This window comes from Scyliorhinus canicula, chromosome 1, assembly GCF_902713615.1.
Source record: "Scyliorhinus canicula chromosome 1, sScyCan1.1, whole genome shotgun sequence".
NCBI lineage: Eukaryota > Metazoa > Chordata > Chondrichthyes > Carcharhiniformes > Scyliorhinidae > Scyliorhinus > Scyliorhinus canicula.
The window spans coordinates 119,391,875-119,415,594 of NC_052146.1; the positions used below are offsets into that span (position 1 = coordinate 119,391,875).

General features: G+C 47.8%; 1 protein-coding gene across 2 annotated transcripts in view; it reads left to right on the forward strand.

Moving 5' to 3' along the window:
- Positions 1–23,720, forward strand: part of tcea3 (transcription elongation factor A (SII), 3) — a 120,182-nt gene that overhangs the window by 28,149 nt on the left and 68,313 nt on the right. Inside the window, exons 1-6 of one of the 2 annotated variants that reach the window (XM_038798780.1) lie at positions 79–293; positions 403–482; positions 1,663–1,725; positions 4,048–4,153; positions 12,758–12,881; positions 19,172–19,258. In XM_038798780.1, the coding sequence (XP_038654708.1) occupies positions 414–482; positions 1,663–1,725; positions 4,048–4,153; positions 12,758–12,881; positions 19,172–19,258 (449 nt within the window). In that variant the 5' untranslated portion in view covers positions 79–293; positions 403–413. Of the gene's footprint in view, positions 1–78; positions 294–402; positions 483–1,662; positions 1,726–4,047; positions 4,154–12,757; positions 12,882–19,171; positions 19,259–23,720 lie in introns of those variants that run through there. The other variant, XM_038798786.1, reaches the window with a different exon arrangement.

The following is a 23,720-nucleotide window of genomic DNA, read 5'->3' on the forward strand; positions in this document are numbered from 1 at the left end:
CTCCTCCCCCTTTCCCCCTCCCCCCCAACTCCTCCCCCTTTCCCCCTCCCCCCCAACTCCTCCCCCTTTCCCCCAACTCCTCCCAATATCACCTTTAAAAAACCTGACCAGGCTGGGATGTGCTGCCTTTGAAATTCTTGCCCCGGTTTAGCCCCAGCCTGGTTATTCTGGGCACGGCCTGTTATGTTGAAGTTTGACACCATCTGCTTTTTTTTTTGCACGCTGGGGGACTGATGTTGCGGCGAGTGTTGGGGACACGCCTCTTTCTGCCCGGGAGCACACCATTAACTCTGGTGAAACATTAAAAAAAAATGTTTTGCTTTGTTCCAGATCTTTCACGTTTATCTCTTGCGACTTAACTTTCTGCGCCTTTTGTTTTTGTTCCTTTGCGGACTCATGTAGGTCAGGCCACCATGGGAAGGGAGGAAAACCTCGTCAGAATCGCAAAAAGGCTGGATAAAATGGTATCGAGGAAGAGTTTGGTAAGGCTGGCTAGACACGAGAGGAAGGCGGCGAGGCGGAAATCGACAAAGAGAATGTAACATTTCAGGGCCCGGCCAGTTAGTTTCTCCCGTCTGGACAGCAGCTTTGAAACTGGATTTAAACCCCCCCCACCACCCCGGAAGCGGGGGCAACTTTCTTTCCATTTGCTCCAGGGTGAAAGTCGACACAATTTTCTGCCGACGCCTGGATCGATTTGTCGGGCAGGTGCTTGGCCTCTAACCGCAGTCTTCCAAGTTACTCGGTAATGGGATCGCCCGGTGCCGTCTGGCGGTTTGCAATCTCCCCGGGGGGGTTAAAGACAACGTCAGATTCCAGGCTCGGATTTATAAAAAAAACAATTTTTTTTAAAAGATCGAAACTGAAGAGTAGCACCGCAGTTTGCCAAGTGTACGAACGCCGCCTTGTGACGGAGCAGGGATGTTTATTATTAGATTGAGCCAGTTAATCCGAGGAATGTCTTTCTCTTTCCGGTTAGAAGTCTGACAACACCAGGTTAAAGTCCAACATGTTTTGTTTCAAATCACTAGCTTTCCGAGCACTGCTCGGGTGAGGAAGGAGCAGTGCTCCGAAAGCTAGTGTTTGAAACAAACATGTTGGGCTTTAACCTGGTGTTGTAAGACTTCTTACTGGGCTCACCCCAGTCCAAGGCCAGCATCTCCACATCATTATCTTTCCAGACCAACTACTGCGACCCAATCTCCTTCCTTCCTAATCTCATTACCCTGCCCCACCCAATTTGGGTTGTTGTGATGGGGAGTGCTGGAGCACATTCAGCATTTCAAAGGGAAAATTGGATGAATGTTTGAAAATAAAAAATTGAGAGGCCTGTGGGAGTGAAGAAGAGGAATGGATTGGCCTTTTCCAAGGTTTGGCACACTATGGGCCGAATGGCCTCCTCCTGTGCTGTATGGTGCTGAAATCCAGCTTTCCCACAGTGATGGGCAGGCAAAGGGGAGGAACCAGGTGTGTGAGATAGTAGAATTAATGAGAGATGCCACTATAAAGTTCAATGCACTATCTCCATTGTGTGCGCGTTTCAACGTATTTTAGATTCCCAACATTGAGAGCTAATGAGCAACTGTGTTCACGGCAGAATGACCAATACCTTCCGGATTTTTCCAATAAAACAAAAGTTTTGCTTTGTTTTTATCTAAATAGGATGGTGCACTTGATCTGCTCCAGGAACTTCAAGGTATGAAGATGACACTACAGTTGCTGCAGGTAATTTACGATTGAAACTCCTAACTGTCAATGCCCTATGTTCCTCTGGGAAATGACTTGGGCCAACTCTGTAACAATCCTCAGTTTGTCCTGGTGTCCTGGGCTATGGAGAGGAAGTTGAAACAGTGATTATGCTTCTGATTCTCACCCAGTGTTGGGAGCGTTTGCTGATAGCATATTGGACTGAATATTTTCTCATAAATCCCTTCCCCAATCCCACCATGAGCAAACCATTGCCTTTGCTCGATTGTAGAGCCCCCAGCACCATCACATTACATACAATATAAATACCATTTGGTCTATCTAGTCTGTGCTGCTCTTTATACTCTACATGACAATTCTTCCATTCCACTTCCCTTATCTCAGCGTTTCAGCATTTTTTTGCATTCCCTCTTTCTCTTGACGACTGATCTAGCTGCCTTTTTGAATGGATTTTGTGTGTTGGAAAAGGGTTAGCGTAGACAAAAGGCTACTTTTGTACTTACACTTGAATGAGCCTTCAAAGAATGCAATGTGAGACTCAAGGTTGTGGCAAGGTCTAGCATAGATTTCAATACTACTTTCTGCAATGACTTTAACAGAAAAAGATAAACTGTACAAATAGGCAGTAGACAACTTTCAATCGAGAGTTGAATTCCTGGCAGTCAGCATTCCAATTAAAAAAACATACTCGATAAAGTGGCTTTCCGGTCCTCCGGATCCTCCAAAGTGTTTCCCAGCCATTTGAATTTATACAGTATAATTATCGAAATTTACAGCAAGGAAAAGGATCGTTTGGCCCATTGTTTGCCGACTGGCTGACAACTAGCCGTTCAGTTTGTAGTCTCTGCTATAATGTTTGGAAATCCCAGGAGCATTCTCTAATGCAATGTATTTGGATAAAAATACATATGGGGGTGTCGGGCCAATACTACCTTATAATACATCCAGGTTCCACTTCAATGCCCATTGTCCCCTTCCTTTCCCAGACCCCTTCCAAAAATACTATTCACTCCACATTAACGTAACCGCCGAAAGATCAGTTCCATTTATCAAACCCATTTTCTACAGCATGTTAGCTGTGATCAGTGAACCTTCTGGGCCTTGGGAGGTAGAGAGTATGTAGGGGAGAAACATGAATTTGGATTATACAATAACATTCAAAGCCATGAACTGTGTAAAGATGGAAATGGTTAAATTGAACTCTTGGACCAGGTCCCAATCCATATTGCTAACATATGTTCAGTTCCCATTTTGGAAACTGCAGAACCTTCATTTCTGCCAAAAACTGATCGGATAAACACTTTTTTTATTGCTGGACGTAATCTGTTTAAAGTGAATGTGAAAACTCAACACAAGGCAGTGATCCGGGGCCGGGATCGAACCCGGGTCCTCAGCGCCGTGAGGCAGCAATGCTAACCACTGTGCCACTGTGCTGCCCCTAACACCCAATGTTAACTATTGTATGAAATGGGAGGATTCCTAATAAGTGCAGGGGAAGCTTCTGTTGTGAGGTTGAGAGTAAAGGCAGTCGTCACTGGGGCAGTGCAAAGGAATCTTTTAACTTGTCATAAACCCAAGCTGAGATAGGATGCAAATAAAGTGAAAGGTTTTTCAGTCTTTGGGTCTTAATGAAATGCACCAACCTCCAATTGCAAAGCATGAAGGATTGATGGAGCATGTAAATAAATTGGCTGAGGTTTGTATGGTGAACAGTATGCTGCAAACTAAATCCTTTACAGAAATGGCCCAATGAAGCCTAACGCTTGGCTGAAAGGGATCCTTCTGCAGCTGGACTGAAATAGTTCTCTATTCATGAAATCTGCACCTACACCATCAATGCAGGAATATGTAGCAGTGTGCATCTTGAAGAAGAGCCTTTTGGGCTGGTCAGTGATAGTCTCCTGTTCTGATCTGGTTTCCATTCATCAGCTTGCCTGGCTTCACCACAAGATATTTACTGAGATGGCCTCAATATTCTTATGGATGGATAATGAATACAGCCCTCAGGTTGACGGCTAAATCTCAAGGAGAATTCCATAAATATCTTTGTGTTGATGTTCCCACCGTTTGTTTCTCTAGGTGGGAGGTCATGTGATGAAACCTCTAAGAATACGTCCTGTGAGAGTTCCGAGCCCTATCTTGCATGTGTAAATATTGTGGTGCTATTTTCACAAAGAACAAAACTACGTCTAGTTGGTTTGTCGAACCTGCTAAGAACTATGATTTTAATCTTAATCGCTAGGATTAATTATTGCAGTGTCAGCGATATTCCAATGTGTTAATTGAAGAATGATTGAGTTGTCACATTTGAGTTAGACCTCCCTCTTTATCTTTGACCAGAGTACAAGAATCGGGATGTCTGTAAATGCAATGCGTAAGCACAGCACAGATGAGGAAGTCATCACGTTAGCTAAAATCCTCATCAAAACCTGGAAGAAGCTTCTTGGTAAGGCAAAGCTATGACCTGTGCAGGAAGACATCTGTTATAGGTGTATTTTATCTACAAAAGTAAGCCATGCCTTGAAAGCGACAACAAATTTATGTTTGGAATGTATTTTGGCCATTACGCACATTTGTGCAACATGTTTGATAATTCTCTTAATTCGTTATTGATGAAACATTAATGTTCAACATGAAAATCAATGTACACAGTAATGCATATTAACCGCTTATCTAATCACTCGATGTGCATGGATAAGGAGCTATGAAGATAGCTTCTCCAAGACATGGCTCAGTAAGTAACACTCCTGCATCTGAGTTAGGAGATTGTACTCCAGAATGGAGCTTCAGCATACAAAGTCTAGGCTGATACTTGGAATGGAGGGAGTGCTGCACAGTTGAAGGTGCTTTCTTTTGGATGAGTTATTAAACCCTTTGAGGACTTCCAGTGGCGGCATGTTGGGTAGCTCCTGCTCGATGCTTGTTTTTTTGAGTTTTATGACCAGTCCCAGGGGCAATTATTTGATAATCGAGTGTAGGAAGGTGGATAATGCCGAAAAAGCAGAAGAAAGCCGTCGTGAGGGAGGGAGGGTTCACCGTCGAGTGAAAGGGCCAGCCCGGGGCTGGCAAGATGGCGGAGGCTGGGTCGCTGGGTGGGGCCGCACTGTTTACGGCAGAAAAGATGACCAAGATGATGGCCTTTGAGTTGGAGAAGCAGTTCGCAAAGCACATGGAGGTGTTGAGGAAGGAGATGACGGTGGCATCGAAGGTGCTGGTGGAGGAAGCGATTGCCCTGGTGAAGGCGATGGTATTGAAAGCATCGGCCGAGGTTTGGGAGCAGGGTGAGAAAATGAAGCGAGTGGAGGAGGCCATGTTGCAGCACAGCGATTAGCTCACCTCGATGGGGGAGGAGCCGCAGAGAGTGGTTGAGGCCAACATAGGGCTGTGAGCAAAGTTAGAGGACTTGGAAAATCGTTCAAGGCGGCAGAATGTGAGGATTGTGGGCCTGCCCAAGGGGATAGCGGGATCGAGGCCGACGGAGTACTTTGCCAAGATGTTGGCGGAGTTGGTGGGGTATGAGAGGTTTCCTCCCGATATGAACTGGACCGGGCTCATCGGTCGTTGTGGCCTAAACCAAAGGCGAATGAGCTGCCAAGGGCAGTGATTGTTTGCTTCTACAGATACCATGTGAAGGAGAAGGTCCTGAGTTAGGCGAAGCAGAGGCAGGAGGTGCAGTGGGCTGATGTACACATTTACAAGGCTTAACGGTGGAACTGGCGAGGAGGCGAGTGGCTTTATGCCGAGTAAAGACAGCACAGTATAACAGTGGGGTGTGGTTTAGCGTTGTGTATCCAGCATAGTTGAGGATGACCTACAACAACAGACACTTTTTGAGATGGTGGAGGCGACGGAGGCATTTGTGAAGGCAGAAGGTTTGGGGCAGAAGTGAGGAATGGGACTGAAAATTGGTCATGGACTGTGGGGAGGGGAGTTGGAAGAGTGTGTATGTGTTATATATATATATATATATTTTACTTCATAAGTTTTGCTGTTGCTTTTTTTTTGTAGCGACGGTTTTTGCTGAGATTTGTATGTTGCACAGGATATGTTGGGTTGAGGGGTGCTTTTTCTGGTTGTTTCCTGGGACTGGGTGATGGGGGAGGGGAGCGTGGCCTGGGTAGGGGCCCCCGCGTGAGCAAGCTTCAGTTAGCTGGCATACGGAGGTGTGGTGGGGGAGGGGCTGCGGACATTGGAGCCTGGTGAGCAAGTTTCGATGGGTTTAGAAGGTGAAAAGGCGGGGTGGGGATCGATACTGGGTGAGGTGTTTTTGAGAGGAACTGGATGGCGGGATTCTGGGAGGGGTTTGATGGTAACAATAGATGGATGGATCAGGTCCAGTGGGCAGGCCCTTGAGTTAGATGATGGTGGCTAGGAAGATGGGTGGGGGGGGGGGGGGGGGGGGGGGCTTAGGAAGAAGGATACTCCCGGTTAGGTTAGTTATGTGGAACGTGAGGGGGTTTGGTGGACCAGTGAAGAGTTCGAGAGTGCTCGTACACCTGGAAAGTTTGAAGGCCGATATTGCTATGCTGCAAGAGACTCATTTGAGGGTGAAGGGTCAGGTGAGGCTTGGGAAGATGCACTGCATAGGGTATCCACTGTGCAAGGGTGAGCCTGATACAGTTTAAGGTGGTGCACAGGGTGCATATGACTCGGGCGAGAATGAGTGGGGTCTTTCAGGGGGTAACAGATGAGTGTGAGGTATGGACGGGGGCCAGAGAATCACGCGCACTTGTTTTGGGGTTGCATAAAACTGGGAAGATTCCGGGCAGGAGTGTTTGTGGTCTTAGCCAGGATAATGGAGGAGGAGGTGGACCCTGACCCTTCGGTGGTGATATTTGGGGTTTCAGAGAAGCTGGAGCTCATGGAGCGGAGGAAGGCCGATGTCTTGGCCTTCGCCTCTCTGATTGCACGGCAGCGAATTTACTGGAGTGGAGGTCGGCATCGCCACTGGGGGTAGCGGCTTGGTTGGGTGACCTGTACGACTTCCTGTGGTTGTAGAAGATAAAATAAGAGTTAAGGGGTTCTGTAGAGCGGTTTGAGAAAAGGTGGGGGAGGTTTGTGACCGTGTTTGAGGAACTGTTCGTCACAATGGGGGGTGAAAAAGCGGAAAAAATTTTGTATGGACTGTATAGTTGATTGCTGGGAAATATGTTTCCCGGGGTGTTTATTTGTTGTAGCCTGCTTTGATACATATTGGTAATAAAATACATTAAAAAAAAAAGTGAGACTCAGGAAGGGCTGGGTTAGCCAAGTATATCATTTGGTGTTTGATAGCAGGGCGAGGGGGGGGGGGATTTTGGTTAGTAAGAGAGTGAGGCTCCAGGTGGAGAAAGTGGTGGCGGACCAGAGGGGTAGGTATGTGGTAGTGACAGGGCCATTGGAGGGGAGGTTGGTGGCGTTGGCAAGCATGTATGGTCCTAACGGGGACAATGTAGGGATCGTGAGGAAGGTATGTGGGGACATCCCCAACTTGGAGTCACATGAGCTGGTAGTGGGTGGGGACTGGAACTTAGTACAGGAGCCAAGGTTGGACAGGTCGTAGCCGCGCTCGCTTGACCAGCCAGGGTGGGGGAGGGCTTTGCACCCGGGGAACGTGAGAATTCGTTTTTCTTCACGGTTCATAAGGTCTATTCGAGGAATTCTTTTTCTTGTTGTAGGGAAGGCGCTGTTGGCTGGGGTTAAGGGATCGGAGTATTCGGCAATAGCGATTGTGGATCATGTGCTGTATTGGATAGACATGGTTTTGGAGAAGGGCGAGTGCAGAGGCTGGAGTGGAGATTGGATGTGGGGTTGTTGGGGGCAGAGGTTTTGTGAAAAGATTGGGAAAGTAATTGAGGAGTATGTGAAGTTTAATTATAGGGGGGGAGGTTTCACAGGCAGTGGTATGGGAAACTCTGAAGACGGTGTTGAGGGGGGGGGGTGGTATCGTTTAAGGCATAGGTGGATAAGGAGGAGAGGTGGATCAGCAAAGGTTGATAGACGAGATGTTGGAGGTAGATAGGAGCTATGCAGAGGACGTCGATCCAGCGCTTTTGGAGAGGAGGGAGCTACAGGCGAGTTTTAATCGGTTGTCCACAAGGAAGGTGGTGCGCCAATTGAGGCGGGTGAGGGGAGCAGTTTATGAGTGTGGGGAGAAAGAAGGGCGCATGTTGGGAGGCCAACTCCGGAGGGAGGTGGCGGCGGCGAGAGAAATTGTTCAGGTGTGGGATAGGATGGGAAATTGGTGGTGGCCCCGGATCAGATTAGTAGGGTGTTCGAGGAGTTTTACGAGAAGGGTATGGGTCAGAGGCACTGAGGGAGGATCAGGGAATGCAGGAATTCCTGGACGGTTTGGAATACCCCAGGTTGGGGGAGGAGCATAGAGCTACATTGGAGCGGGTGATAGAGGAACAGGAGACACAGGAGGCAAGTGAGAGGATGTAGTTGAGGAAGGTATTAGAGCCAGATGTGTTCCCGGTGGAGTATTACAAGACATTTAGTTATAAGTTGGTGCTGCTGATGGTGGGGATGTTTGAGATGTTGGGGAAGAGGGTGCTGTCACAGACTTTGGGGCAGGCCTCGATCTCCTTGCTGCTAAAGAAGGGTAAGGATCCGACAGGCCTATATCGCTATTGAATGTGGATGCGAAGATATTGGCGAAGGTGTTGGCAGTTAGGTTGGAGGAGTGCCTCCCGAAGACGGGGTTTGTGAAAGGGGGCAGCCATTTTCTGTTATTTGCGGTAGCGATTGAGCCTTTGGCCATCGCGTTGAGGAGCTCAGGGGTGTGGAAGGGGATAGAATGGGGGGGGGGGGGGGGGGTGGAACATGGAGTGTCTTTAATCCGTTGTCCACAAGGAAGGTGGTGCGCCAATTGAGGCGGGTGAGCAGATGATTTATTATTGTATGTGTCAGGGCCGAGTGCATTGATGGGGGGTATACTGGAGCTGCGTATCTTACAGTCCAGCAGTGACTACACTTCAAAAGTACAACTTTAGGATGTTCCAACGTGCTTTGCAGCCAACTGGGTAGTTTTGAGAGGTAGTCTTTATTGTAAGGTAGGAAAACTGGCTGCCGTTTTTGCAGAAAAGGTCCCACCATCTGTAATGTAACAATGTCAAGACCCCTGTGCCAGTTGAAGGAATTACTGAGGGAATTTTGAATGGTTGATTAAAAATTAAGTCAAAGTTCCACCTTGTGAGTTCAGGTGGATGCTGAAGATTCCATGGCATTATTGAAAGAAATGTATGCAGCTTTTCAAGTGATCTGGCCAACATTTCTCCTTTACTGTGTGAAAAATAGCTACCATGTTTGCCGACAAAAACTAAGAGCGAGATAAAAATATATATCTATTGCTTACAAAAATGTTTCTGAGAGATGTAATCAGGTGCTATACAAATGCAAGTTCTCATTTTTGAGATAACATCCCACATTCTCTGAAAGTTCATTATTGTAAAATGATTAAATTGTCAGGCAGTTTTCAAACCTTATCTTGAGGTTTCAAAAAACATTAAAATTCATGCATGGGATGTGAGTGTTGTTTGTTTGCAAGGCAGGTAGGTATGTGGTAGTGACAGGGCCATTGGAGGGGAGGTTGGTGGCGTTGGCAAGCATGTATGGTCCTAACGGGGACAATGTAGGGATCGTGAGGAAGGTATGTGGGGACATCCCCAACTTGGAGTCACATGAGCTGGTAGTGGGTGGGGACTGGAACTTAGTACAGGAGCCAAGGTTGGACAGGTCGTAGCCGCGCTCGCTTGACCAGCCAGGGTGGGGGAGGGCTTTGCACCCGGGGAACGTGAGAATTCGTTTTTCTTCACGGTTCATAAGGTCTATTCGAGGAATTCTTTTTCTTGTTGTAGGGAAGGCGCTGTTGGCTGGGGTTAAGGGATCGGAGTATTCGGCAATAGCGATTGTGGATCATGTGCTGTATTGGATAGACATGGTTTTGGAGAAGGGCGAGTGCAGAGGCTGGAGTGGAGATTGGATGTGGGGTTGTTGGGGGCAGAGGTTTTGTGAAAAGATTGGGAAAGTAATTGAGGAGTATGTGAAGTTTAATTATAGGGGGGGAGGTTTCACAGGCAGTGGTATGGGAAACTCTGAAGACGGTGTTGAGGGGGGGGGGGGTGGTATCGTTTAAGGCATAGGTGGATAAGGAGGAGAGGTGGATTAGCAAAGGTTGATAGACGAGATGTTGGAGGTAGATAGGAGCTATGCAGAGGACGTCGATCCAGCGCTTTTGGAGAGGAGGGAGCTACAGGCGAGTTTTAATCGGTTGTCCACAAGGAAGGTGGTGCGCCAATTGAGGCGGGTGAGGGGAGCAGTTTATGAGTGTGGGGAGAAAGAAGGGCGCATGTTGGGAGGCCAACTCCGGAGGGAGGTGGCGGCGGCGAGAGAAATTGTTCAGGTGTGGGATAGGATGGGGAAATTGGTGGTGGCCCCGGATCAGATTAGTAGGGTGTTCGAGGAGTTTTACGAGAAGGGTATGGGTCAGAGGCACTGAGGGAGGATCAGGGAATGCAGGAATTCCTGGACGGTTTGGAATACCCCAGGTTGGGGGAGGAGCATAGAGCTACATTGGAGCGGGTGATAGAGGAACAGGAGACACAGGAGGCAAGTGAGAGGATGTAGTTGAGGAAGGTATTAGAGCCAGATGTGTTCCCGGTGGAGTATTACAAGACATTTAGTTATAAGTTGGTGCTGCTGATGGTGGGGATGTTTGAGATGTTGGGGAAGAGGGTGCTGTCACAGACTTTGGGGCAGGCCTCGATCTCCTTGCTGCTAAAGAAGGGTAAGGATCCGACAGGCCTATATCGCTATTGAATGTGGATGCGAAGATATTGGCGAAGGTGTTGGCAGTTAGGTTGGAGGAGTGCCTCCCGAAGACGGGGTTTGTGAAAGGGGGCAGCCATTTTCTGTTATTTGCGGTAGCGATTGAGCCTTTGGCCATCGCGTTGAGGAGCTCAGGGGTGTGGAAGGGGATAGAATGGGGGGGGGGGGGGGGGGGGAACATGGGGTGTCTTTAATCCGTTGTCCACAAGGAAGGTGGTGCGCCAATTGAGGCGGGTGAGCAGATGATTTATTATTGTATGTGTCAGGGCCGAGTGCATTGATGGGGGGTATACTGGAGCTGCGTATCTTACAGTCCAGCAGTGACTACACTTCAAAAGTACAACTTTAGGATGTTCCAACGTGCTTTGCAGCCAACTGGGTAGTTTTGAGAGGTAGTCTTTATTGTAAGGTAGGAAAACTGGCTGCCGTTTTTGCAGAAAAGGTCCCACCATCTGTAATGTAACAATGTCAAGACCCCTGTGCCAGTTGAAGGAATTACTGAGGGAATTTTGAATGGTTGATTAAAAATTAAGTCAAAGTTCCACCTTGTGAGTTCAGGTGGATGCTGAAGATTCCATGGCATTATTGAAAGAAATGTATGCAGCTTTTCAAGTGATCTGGCCAACATTTCTCCTTTACTGTGTGAAAAATAGCTACCATGTTTGCCGACAAAAACTAAGAGCGAGATAAAAATATATATCTATTGCTTACAAAAATGTTTCTGAGAGATGTAATCAGGTGCTATACAAATGCAAGTTCTCATTTTTGAGATAACATCCCACATTCTCTGAAAGTTCATTATTGTAAAATGATTAAATTGTCAGGCAGTTTTCAAACCTTATCTTGAGGTTTCAAAAAACATTAAAATTCATGCATGGGATGTGAGTGTTGTTTGTTTGCAAGGCCTGCATATATTGTTCATCCATCATTGCTATTGAGAAGGTGGTCGGAGTATGGCAAATACTACGGTGTGATTTAATTGGGGTGTTCAAAATGATTCACAAATCCAATTGGATAAATAGTGAAAGACTATTTCTTGTGGTTGGGGTAGAGGAAAACCTTGAAATTCAAGCTACGAGTGATATCACAGAGCATTAATCGTACACCGGGTCAATGGAAATCAGGAAATTTTTCTCCTCATTCCAAAAAGCTGTTGAGGCTGGAGTTGAACTGAAAATGTGAAAGTTGAGCTTGATGGATTTTTGTTAGGCAAGGAAATGAAGAATTATGGAACCAAAGTGATCAGCCATATTCTAATTGATGGAAGGACATGCTCGCAGGCTGAATTCAAAGAATTTCAACTCTTTCAGTAACTGTGCACCTTCTCTCTGTAATTGTCGGAGCTATTGTCACGATTTTTGGTCACGACCTTTCCATCAACGTGTCATCTGTCACAACGAGGTTGCAGGCTGTGTGAACTACCTGGCTCTTGAATGCATTTCTATTTTTTTCGTTTTAAAAAATAAATTTAGAGTACCCAATTCTTTTTTTTCCAGTTAAGGGGCAATTTAACGTGGCCAATCCACCTAACCTGCACACCTTTGGGTTGTGGGGTTGAGACCCACGCAGACACGGGGAGAATGTGCAAACTCCACACGGACAGTGACCCGGGGCTCGGGAATGAACCTGGCTCCTTGGCGGCGTGAGGCAGCAGTGCTAACCACTGTGTCACCGTGCCGCCCCTTCTTGAATGCATTTCCGAAGCCTTTCAAAAAGCCTTTGAGCAGCACGGTAGCATGGTGGTTAGCATAAATGCTTCACAGCTCCAGGGTCCCAGGTTCGATTCCCAGCTGGGTCACTGTCTGTGTGGAGTCTGCACGTCCTCCCCGTGTGTGCGTGGGTTTCCTCCGGGTGCTCCGGTTTCCTCCCACAGTCCAAAGATGTGCGGGTTAGGTAGATTGGCCATGCTAAATTGCCTGTAGTGTCCTTAAAAGTAAAGTTAAGGGGGGGTTGTTGGGTTACGGGTATAGGGTGGATACGTGGGTTTGAGTAGGGTGATCATTGCTCGGCACAACATCGAGGGCCGAAGGGCCTGTTCTGTGCTGTACTGTTCTATGTTCTATGTTCTTTCCCTTGCAATCATATTGCTATATCCTAACCATAAAAAAACGTTATATTCATCAACTGAATATAGAGAGCACTTCGAGCTTGTCTTGACTTTTCTTCTTTCTAATATAGCATGTGGATATGCTCTAAACACCAAGAAGGCATCAAAACATATCTCAATGCTTTTTCTTTTCAGCCTCAGAAATGCCAGTTGTTCAGAAGACTGAGAAAGTAGAAGGGAAAGAGGCTGGGAAGAAAGACAAGTCAGCAACAATGTTCCCAGCACCCCAACAACATTCAAAAGAGGAATATGTGGAGAGGTAAAGGAACAGGCCATCATTCTGCACTTTATTGTCATGGTAAAGTAACAATGATGGGTACATCAGTAACACAAGGTCGTAGATTTAATTGTCAAAAATGTCAGAAAAATTATTTTTCACACGGTGAGTTCTTTACAATATGGAACACGCCAATTGCAAGTATCCGATTCTACACAAGCTTTCAAAAGGCAGTTGTACCTGCTCAGTAAGATACTGAGTGTTGTGAGTATGCTCTTAAGTAAATGATTTCTCTAGATGCATGGGCTGGAGCATGAAAACAAGAATGATTTTTCTAGCACTATGTACCTTTAATGTAATTTACTGTACATTGTGGTGTCTTAGTCGACCGTTGAAGCCTCCATATTCTGTGTGGTGGGATGGTAGTCAACCGATACGCCTAGTATAAAATGTTTGGTTGGTTGCGGGCTTAATTCATATTAAGTTAATGTGGAACAGTTTATTGAATGACGTAATACTACAAATATACCTTTAACCACAATCAAACCATTTTAAGACCTCTAAAATTCATTGTCTTTGGCATCCAATGCAAATAATGGATTGAATTCATTCTGAGTCACTTAGGCTGCGGCATCTTAGTTAGGAGGCAAATGTGGTGCTTTTGGCTTCATAACCATCTATCCACATCAAATCATCTTCCTTTTCATCCATTGAATCGGATATTCCACATTTTTTGAACAATCTGATAATTTGTGCATGAATGGTAATCCTTGGTTTGATGATGAAAGCGCACACATGCATCGAGCAGGGCAGCATACATACTCCATAGAAACCCTACGGTGCAGAAGGAGACCATTCAGCCCATTTAGTCTGCATCAACCCTCCGAAAGACATGGGCCCACTCCCCAGCCCTAGCACCATGGCCAACCCACCTAACCTGCACAGCTTTGGCCTGGAGGAGGAAACCAGAGCACCTGGAGGAACCCAAGCAGACACTGGGAGAACGTGCAAACGCCACACAGAAAGTAACCCCAAGGCCGGAATAGAACCCGGGTCCCTGCTGCTGTGAGGCAGCAGTGCTAACCACCACGCCACTCTGCTGCCCTTTGGCAACCACTTTTTGGGAAGGTGTTTTTTCTGTCAACCATTTACCTATTCCAATTGGCACATACATGATTCTTGAATGGTTTGTTGAGGCATATATTCAAAAGTTGAATTATGGATGTTAGATCTCTCTGGTTTGACTGTGCAATGTTGATGCTATTCTTTTTAAAAAGAATTTAGAGTACTCAATAATTGTTTTCCAATTGAGGGGCAATTTAGCATGGCCAATCCACCTACCCTGCACATCTTTGGGTTGTGGCGGTGAGAGCTACACAGACACGGGGAGAATGTGCAAACGCCACACAGTGGTGCTGATCACTGCGCCACCGTGCCTCCCCAATGTAGATGTTGTTCCTTCGGTTATTTGGCATTTGAACACTTGTTTTGAAAGTTAATTTACAAGATGTGGGCTTCTTATTTATTGCCCATCCCTAATTGCCCTTGAGAAGGTGGTGGTGATCTGACTTCTTGAAACGCAACAGACCTGGGCTGTAGTTACACCCAGAGTGCTATTACTGAGGGACTTTGAGGGTTTTAACCCAGTGACCGTGATGGAAAAGTGATATATTTCCAAATCAGGATGGTGAGTGTCTTGGACGTGAACCTCCAGGTGGTGGGATTCCCAGGTATCTGCTACTCTTGACCTTCAATGTTGGCAGCTATTGGTTTGGAAGGTGCTCCCTAAGGACCCTTAGTGAGTTGCTGGAGTGTAGAGAGATGGTACACATGCTGCCACTGTTTGTCGGTGGTGGGCAGAGTGAATGTTCGTGGAAGGGGGAAAGGGGGAGCAATCAAGCCGACAGCTTTGTCCTGAATGGCGTTGAGCTTCTTGAGTGTTGTTGGAGCTGCACTCATCCAGACAAGTGGAGTATTCCATCACACTCCTGACTTGTATTTTGTAGATGGTGGACAGGCTTTGGGGAGTCAGGAGGCAAGTTACTCGCCACAGGATTCCTAGCCTCAGACATGTTCTTGTTGCCACAATATTTATATGGCTGGTCCAGCTCAGTTTCTGGTCAATGGTAATCTCCTAATGTTGAAAGTGACAAATTCAGCAATAGTAATGCCACTGAATGTTAAGGGGTGATGGTTGGATTCTCTCTGTAGGAGTTGGCCATTGCCTGGCACTTGTGTGGCGTGACTGTTACTTGCCTCTCGTCAGCCCAAGCCTGGATATTGTCCAGGTCTTGCTGCATTTGCACATGGACTGCTTCACTATCTGAGGAGTCGAAATATGTCCCACGTTAATAAGTTCTGTGTTATGCGTAAGCCACCAGGATGCTTATTCCATATATTATTGACTGCTAAGAACCCTGCTGATGTTAGATGCGATGGTATCCCAAACCCCAGATGGCTAACCTTGAATGAGGGTTCTTTTAAAAAATAATTTAGAGTACCCAATTATGTTTTTTCCAATTAAGGGGCAATTTAGTGTGGCTAATCCACCCAACCGCAACTTTTGGGTTGTAGGGGTGAAGACACAGGGAGACGCAGGCACAGGGAGAATGTGCAAACTCCACACGGACAATGACCCCGGGGCCGGGATCGAACCCGGGTACTCAGCTCCGTAGGCAGCAGTGCTAACCACTGGGCCACTGTGTCACCCTTCGAATGCGAGTTCTTTTTTTTTTATAAATTTAGATTACCCAATTATTTTTTCCAATTAAGGGGCAATTTAGCATGGCCAATCCACCTACTCTGCACATTTTTGGGTTGTGGGGGCGAAACCCACGCAGACACTGGGAGAATGTGCAAACTCCACACGGACAGTGACCCAGAGCCGGGATCGAACCTGGGACCTCAGCGCCGTGAGGCGGTTGTGCTAACCACTAGGCCACCGTGCTGCCCTTGAATGCGAGTTCTTAAGAGTATGTTTTCTCCAATTTTGTAAAATGTGAGGCGAGATATGCAAGCCAGTGAAGGAAGGGTCCAGTCTTGTAACCACTGAAAATAATTTTCAGGGAAAAGACACAACAAGAGAGACCTCAATACAAAACAAAGGTACACCGAACTGCAATAATTCTTATACACACCCGCTATATTCTGGAATTAGCCCCGTTCCCATCTAGTTACTTCCTAAACTCTTGAGAAATGTTCCTTGTCCCAAAACAATCATCTCATACAATATAACTCTGAGCTAAATCCAGCAAATAGCACTCATGAGTTATCTTTAAGGTTGGAAAACCTCCTTCGGTTGAGCATAGCTTTTCTCTGAGGTTTTTAAATCCGCAGAATTAGCCTAGAATTCTTTCTGGGAGAGTTGCGCTTTCCAGCTGGGAGTGGCTGTGATCGTAAGTGCTTTTCCAGCTGTTTCTCTTCCTTCTCCTTTCAACCTCCCCTGTTAGTACAAAGCTACACGGCCACTGATGCACCATATTTCCCTTTTGATAGAACATACAGTGCAGAAGGAGGCCATTCGGCCCATCGAGTCTGCACCCACCCACTTAAGCCCTCACTTCCACCCTATCCCTGTAACCCAATAACCGCTCCTAACATTTTTTGGTCACTAAGGGCAATTTATCATGGCCAATCCACCTAACCTGCATGTCTTTGGACTGTGGGAGGAAACCGGAGCATCCGGAGGAAACCCACGCAGACACGGGGAGAACGTGCAGATTCCGCACAGACAGTGACCCAGCAGGGAATCGAACCTGGGACCATGACGCTGTGCTTTCACTTGTGCTACCGTGCTGCCCATCTTGTATCTAAATGACTCACTATGGAAGCCAGGCTTTTAGAACATACACGTGACCTGCATCCTCATGTCGTCGCTTTAAACTCACCTCTTTTGCTGTTTTAACACCAAAAATTCTGTACTTCTATTGTTCTTCACTTCACTTAAGTAAGTATGTATTTCCCATGCTTCTCAGCTGATTTTCATACCGAAGCCCCTTCCGCCAGCTGCACTCCTCTTTCGTCCCCTTCTTCAAACTTTTATTTTATCCAGCATTCTTTTAATCGTTGTTGTATCCCCTTCTTAAATCCATAGTTTATTCATACAATTGACACTGCCTCCTCGTTCATCCAATTGTTGTCATGGACATGTACAAATACTCCCGCAGGGAACTTGATTTTGAGCATGGTTTTACATTTGAAAATTACCATAGCTTTAATTTTACTCAGTCTTGGACCACCGTGAATCATGCATTCGCATCTATTCTGGCTTTCAGTAGAATTCAGTGGGCAGCACGGTAGCACAAGTGGATAGCACTGTGGCTTCATAGCACCAGGGTCCCAGGTTCAATTTCCCGCTCGGTCACTGTCTGTGTGGAGTCTGCACGTTCTCCCCGTGACGGCGTGGGTTTCCTCCGGGTGCTCTGGTTTCCTCCCACAGTCCAAAGATGTGCAGGTTAGGTGGATTGGCCATGCTAAATTTCCCTTTGTGACCAAAAAAGGTTAGGAGGGGTTATTGGATTGCGGAGATGGGGTGGAAGTGAGAGCTTAGATGGGTCGGTGCAGACTCGGTGGGCCGAGTGGCCTTCTTCTGCACTGTATGTTCTATGCTCTAATTGCTTTTTAAACTCCCCAATCTCGGTAGTTGATACTGGATGCATCAACATTCATGGGTGTTTCATCTGGATTGCTGATGTGACTTCAGGCATGCTTCTGTTTTTGTGATTGCCCAATGATGAATCGCCGGAAACGGTTAATTTTGGCATTCAGGTCCTTAGGTAGACTCTGAGCGATTTTGGTCTCCTGCTGCAACGCTAGACATTTTCCATTGCATTTCTGGTGATGATTTATCAATTCTGATGCTTTTCGAGGCCCCGTTCCGATATATGCTTCTCCGAGTCAGGCCAGTGGCTGGTCCCTGTTCTCATGGCACATTTGGTTTTGGGCACCTTCTTCAGGGCGGATTTCTTTGTTTTCCTTTCTCACCCCAGTATTTAATTAAGGTACAAGTCCGTCACTAGAGCCTGAGGATTAGCAAACGTTATGACTTTTACCTTGAAATCAGCTTCAGACTTGACTCGTTTTACTGGAAGAATCATTTCTTTTTGTTTTTTGTCACGCGTGATCGGAACTGTGTGGGTGTGTCTTGGGTGCTCGTGCATCTTCACAACACAGCCCATAACGCCCGATTAATCCCTTGTGTCCAGCTATAAAGTACTGGTAACCAAATCTTCCTCAGCGTGGCCATCCTCAGAGAATTGCCACTCTGCTCCAAAGCCCCTGTGTTGCCCAACTTTTCTCACTCAGATTGGCTGAGACAGGAGCAGTGAAGCGAGCCTCAGCTGCCTCGCCGTGGAGTAACAAACACCCCCGTTATATGGCACTAACTGCTGTAAAGGAGATGTGTAAAGGGTCTGGGGTGGAGGGGGAGGAGTCCAAGTTGGATCTTGAGGGACGGGAGGGTGTAAGGGGTTCAAATTGGATTGGGAAGGAGGGTTGGGTTGGGTGAGGAGAGGCTGGTGGGGGATTGGGGTGGGCTGGCAGTATTGAGCTATGCCATTGACCTTTGCTTTGGTGGGCTGGATGTGGAATTGATGTAAATTAATGGTGGGAAAAGTCATGCATAGCTCATGAGCTTTTGAAATGTACACATGATGGGCAAGGGTCGCCACAGTCACGAGAAATCAGAAAATGAAACCTTTGTATCTTGAGCATTTCTACTGTTTTTCTAGGTGACTGCCTTGGTGGGAGGTGGTCGGCCGCTGGGTGTCAGTGGTGTCTCTGGGGATGGAGGTGGCCTTGTGCCTTTCTTGCCAATGAAACATTAAACTTCACCAGTAGTCTCAGTGGTCATGACAAATCCAGTGGTACTGTTTTGAAGAGGAGCAGTGGCGTTCAACACGGGGTCTTGTGGCAATATTTATCCCTCTATCCATGACGATTGATCTTTATCTCTTTGCGATTTGTGGAAGCTTGCTGTGTATCAATTGTTTGCTGGCTTTCCCTCATTGCAGCAATGGCTACGATTCAAAGCTAATTTATTGGCTGTAAAGTGCATTTGCGCATCCTAAGGATGTGGATGGTTCTATGGAAAAATAATCTTTCTTTTTAAACCACGTGCGAGGTTATGAGCGAACTCTCCAGCTGTTGTTGCCATAGTTGTTCCTGTGGTAACTGTTTGGTTCTGCTTACTTTCTGACACTGTTGTTTGAGTGGGGGATATTAACTTTCACTTCCATAGTTCAAACTCTCACAGATTATCTCGGGTATTTTAATGCGATTGAGAGTTTATCTGAATGCAGTGTTCTCGCCAATAGTTCTGATTTGATTTCTAGGCAAGATATGTTCAGCTCCAAGATCACATCAACAGCCTCGTCCATGTCCAGGAAAAACTCCACCGATGGACAACAGGACCGCCAAAGGTGAGATATTGATTGTTAGACCTTTTACTGTTCTGTAGATGAGTCATCAATTTCAACCACTTGAAATAGCCAGGAACACAGGAACAGGAGTAGGCCGTTCAGTATGATCACTGGTGATTGGACACTTCAATACCATTTATTCCCAGGAGCCCTATAAACGTCTAAAGTATTATTAATCAAAAATCTATCGGTCTCTGCTTTAAATATACACAATGACTGAGCTTCCACAGCCCTCGGAGGTCAAAACATTAATAATCTCATGTTGTTCTGTTTAAAACATTGAGCAGGCAGGAACAGGATTAGGCCATTCTAGTCCCAAACGCTAGTTTTTTTTTCATAAACGTTTTATTGAGGTATTTTCTTTGGCATTTTAACAGCAACAAAATCAACAATATAAATAACCAGATAAATATATACATAGTGCAAATTCCGCCACCCTCTCTTGCAGGTCCTGCCATTACTTACCCCCCGACACGACATTAATCTAAACCCCCCCCCCCCCCTTCTGCTGATGTTTAATTCTCTGCGAGGAAGTCGACGAATGGTTGCCACCTCCGGGCGAACCCTAACAGAGACCCACTCATGGCAAACTTCATTTTTTCCAGGCAGAGGAAGCCAGCCATGTCCGATAGCCAGGTCTCTGATTTCTGGGGCTTTGAGTCCCTCCATGCCAGCAATATACGCCTCCGGGATACCAGGGAAGCAAAGGCCCGAGCATCTGCCTCTTTCTCCTCCTGGATTCCCGGATCCTGCGACACCCCAAAAATTGCCACCTCTGGACTCATTACCACCCTCATATTTAATACCGTGGGCAGGGTGTCGGCAAATCCCTGCCAAAATCCCCTCAGTTTTGGACATGTCCAGAACATGGGGACGTGGTTTGCTGCCCCCCCCCCCCCCCCGCACACTTCGCACACCTGTCCTCCATCCCAAAGAATCTGCTCATCCGGGCCACCGTCATGTGAGCCCGGTGAACAACCTTAAACTGGATCAGGCTGAGCCTGGCACATGTTGCGGTGGCATTGACCCTTTCTTGCGCGTCTGCCTAAAAACCCTCCTTCATCTTTCCTCCCAGCTCCTCCTCCCACTTAAGCTTCAGCTCCTCGGTCTGCGTCTCCTACGAACCCATAAGCTCTTTATATATGTCTGAAACGCTCCCCTCCCCTATCCTTCCACTAGAAACCACCCTGTTCTGAATCCCCCTTAACAGCATGAATGGGACGATTGGCACCTACCTCCGCAAAAAGTCCCATACCTGTAAATATCAGAGATCATTCCCTCCAGCCAACACAAACTTCTCCTCCAGTGCCCTTATACTCGGGAAACAACCTTCCAAGAACAAGTCCCCCATCCTCTCTATCCCCACTCTCCGCCAAGTATGGAACCCCCCAATCCATCCTCCCCGGGGCAAACCTATGATTATCGCAGATTGGGGACCACACTGTTCCCCCGCTGTCACCACATGTCTCCTCCACTGCCCCCAGACTCTCGGGGTCGCCACCACCACCAGACTGGTCACCATGGCTATGTTGGCCGCCCAATAGTCATTACTGAAATTCAGCAGCGCCAGTCCGCCATCTCCCTGGTTCCGTTCCAGCATTGCCCTCCTCACCCCCGGGGGCTTGCCTCCCCACACAAAGCCCGCAATAATCATATTAATCCGCTTAAAAAAGGAACGTGGGATGAAGATGGGGAGGCACTGGAAAACAAAGAGAAACCTCGGGAGGGCCGTCATTTTTACGGACTGCACCTTACCCGCCAGGGACAGCGGGAGTGCGCCCCAGCTCCTGAAATCCTCTTTCATCTGATCCACCAACCGGGCCAGGTTCAATTTGTGTAGCCTAACCCAATCCCTCGCCACTAGAATACCCAAGTACCTAAAACTGTCCCCTACCACTCTGAACAGTAGTTCCCCTAATCGCCTCTCCCGACTCCTTGCCTGCACCACAAACAAGTCGCTCTTCCCCATATTGAGCTTGTAACCCGAAAACCGGCTGAATTCCCCTAGAATTCCCATAATTTCCCCCATCCCCTCCATTGGGTCAGACATACAGCAGCAAGCCATCCGCAGACAACGAGACCCTGTGCTCCACTCCCCTCCCCCGGACCAGCCCCTTCCATCCCCTTGAGGCCCTCAGAGCAATTTCCAGCGGCTCTATCGCCAGTGCAGACTGGAGTGGGAAGAGGAGGCATCCGTGTCTCGTCCCCCCCCCCCGGTGTAGTCTGAAATATGCCGACGTCGTCCTATTTGTCCGTTTACTAGCTACCGGCGGCCGGTACAGCAGCCTAACCCAGTCAACAAAGCCCCTGCCAAACCTGAACTGCTCCAACACCTCCCATAAGTAATCCCACTCGACCCGGTCGAACGCTTTTTCCGTGTCCATCACAGCCACCGCTTCAACTTCCCTACCTTCCAGAGGCATCATAATCACATTGAGCAGCCTTCTGACATTGGCCCCCAGCTGCCTGCCCTTAACAAACCTTGTCTGGTCTTCTCCTATAACGTCCGGTACACAGTCCTCTCTCCTAGAGGCCAGAATCTTGGCCAGGAGCTTGGCATCTATGTTTAACAAGGATATTGGCCTATAAGAACTGCACAGCTGCGGGTCCTTGTCCCTTTTCAAAATGAGCGAGATCATGGCCTGTGAAATTATCTGGGGTAAAATTCCTCTTTCCTTGGCCTCGTTAAAGACTTTCAACAGCACAGGCCCCAATATCCCAGAGAACTTTTTATAGAACTTGACTGGGTACTCAGCCGGCCCCGGGGCCTTCCCCGACTGCATGGCCTTCAAACCCTCCACTATCTCCTCCAGCCCGACTGGAGCCCCCAGCCCTTCTACCATCTCCCCGTCCACCTTCGGGGAAGTCAACCCATCCAAAAAGTACCTCATCCCCTCCGGCCCCCCAGGGGGTTCCGACCTATACAGCCTGCTATAAAAGACCCGAAAGGTCTTGCTCACCCCCTCCAAGTCCCCAACTAAGTTCCCATCTCCATCAACCACTTTCCCTATTTCCCTAGCTGCTTCCCTCTTTCTGAGCTGCTGTGCAAGCATCCTGCTGGCCCTTTTCCCCATGTTCGTAAACCGCTCCCTTCACCTTCCTGAGCTGCTCCACTGCCCTACCTGTAGATAACAAATTAAATTCCGCCTGCAGCCTCTGGCGTTTCCCCCAATAGTCCCGCCTTTGGAGCCTCCGCATAACTGCTATCCACTCATAGGATCTCTCTTACCAGTCGGTCCCTTTTTGCCCTATCCATCCTGTCCCTGTGAGCCCGGATCGAGATCAGCTCTCCTCTCACCACTACCGTCAGCGCTTCCCAGATCACCGCTGCTGAGACCTCCCCTGTGTCATTTACCTGCAGGTAGTTCAGCAAGCACTTCCTCAACCTCTCGCAGACCGCTTTGTCCGCCAACAGCCCCACATCCAATCTCCATTCGGGCGCTGCTTGCTATCCATACTGAACTGCAGGTCCACCCAGTGCGGAGCATGGTCCGAGATCGTAATCACCGAATAACCCGTGTCCACCATCCCCGCCATCAGAGCCCTGCCCACAACAAAGAAATCTATCCGGGAATACACCTTGTGAACATGGGAGAAGAAAGAAAATTCCCTGGCTCTCGGCTGCCTGAATCTCCACGGATCCACCCCCCCATCTGCTCCATGAACCCTTTCAGCACCTCGAACATGACCGATCCAGGCCTGGATCAATAACTGTGTTGAAATCCCCACCCATAATCAGCCTGTGCAAATCCAGGTCCGGATTCTTCCCCAGCACCCACTTTATAAAATCCCCATCATCCCAATTTGGCACGTATACGTTGACCAGCACTACCGTCATCCCCTGCAACCTGCCACTAACCATGATAAATCTCCCTCTCACATCCGAGACTATCCTCCCCGCCTCAAATGCCACCCGCTTAGTGATCAAAATTGCAGCCCCCCTTGTCTCAGAGTCCAGCTCCGAGTGGAAAACCTGCCCAACCCAGCCTTTCCTCAACCTGACCTGATCTACCACCTTAAGATGTGTCTCCTGCAGCAGCACCATGTCCGCCTTCAGACTCCTAAGGTGTGCAAACACACAAGCCCTCTTCACCGGCCCATTTAGCCCCCTGGACATTCCAGGTGACCAGACTAGTTGGGGGGGGGAAAGTGCCACCCCCTGCCGGTCAGCCATCACCCTTCTTGGGCCCGCCTCTAGCCCATGCGCCGCACCTCCTCCGGCCCGCCACGAGCGGCCCCCAACCCCGACCCCCTCGGTGACCTTCCATCGAAGTCCCTCCCATGTTAGCAGAACCCAGCCTCCCTTCCTCCCCCTCCAACACTACTCTAAATCCCAACCCAGCTAATAAACTAAGCAAATACAAACACCCCCAATGTGCTTCCGTGAGCTCGCTGTCCCAAAGACTAGTTAAACAACAGTTTGACTTGTCAAAACCATGGACCATTTGTATCTTTTTGTTTT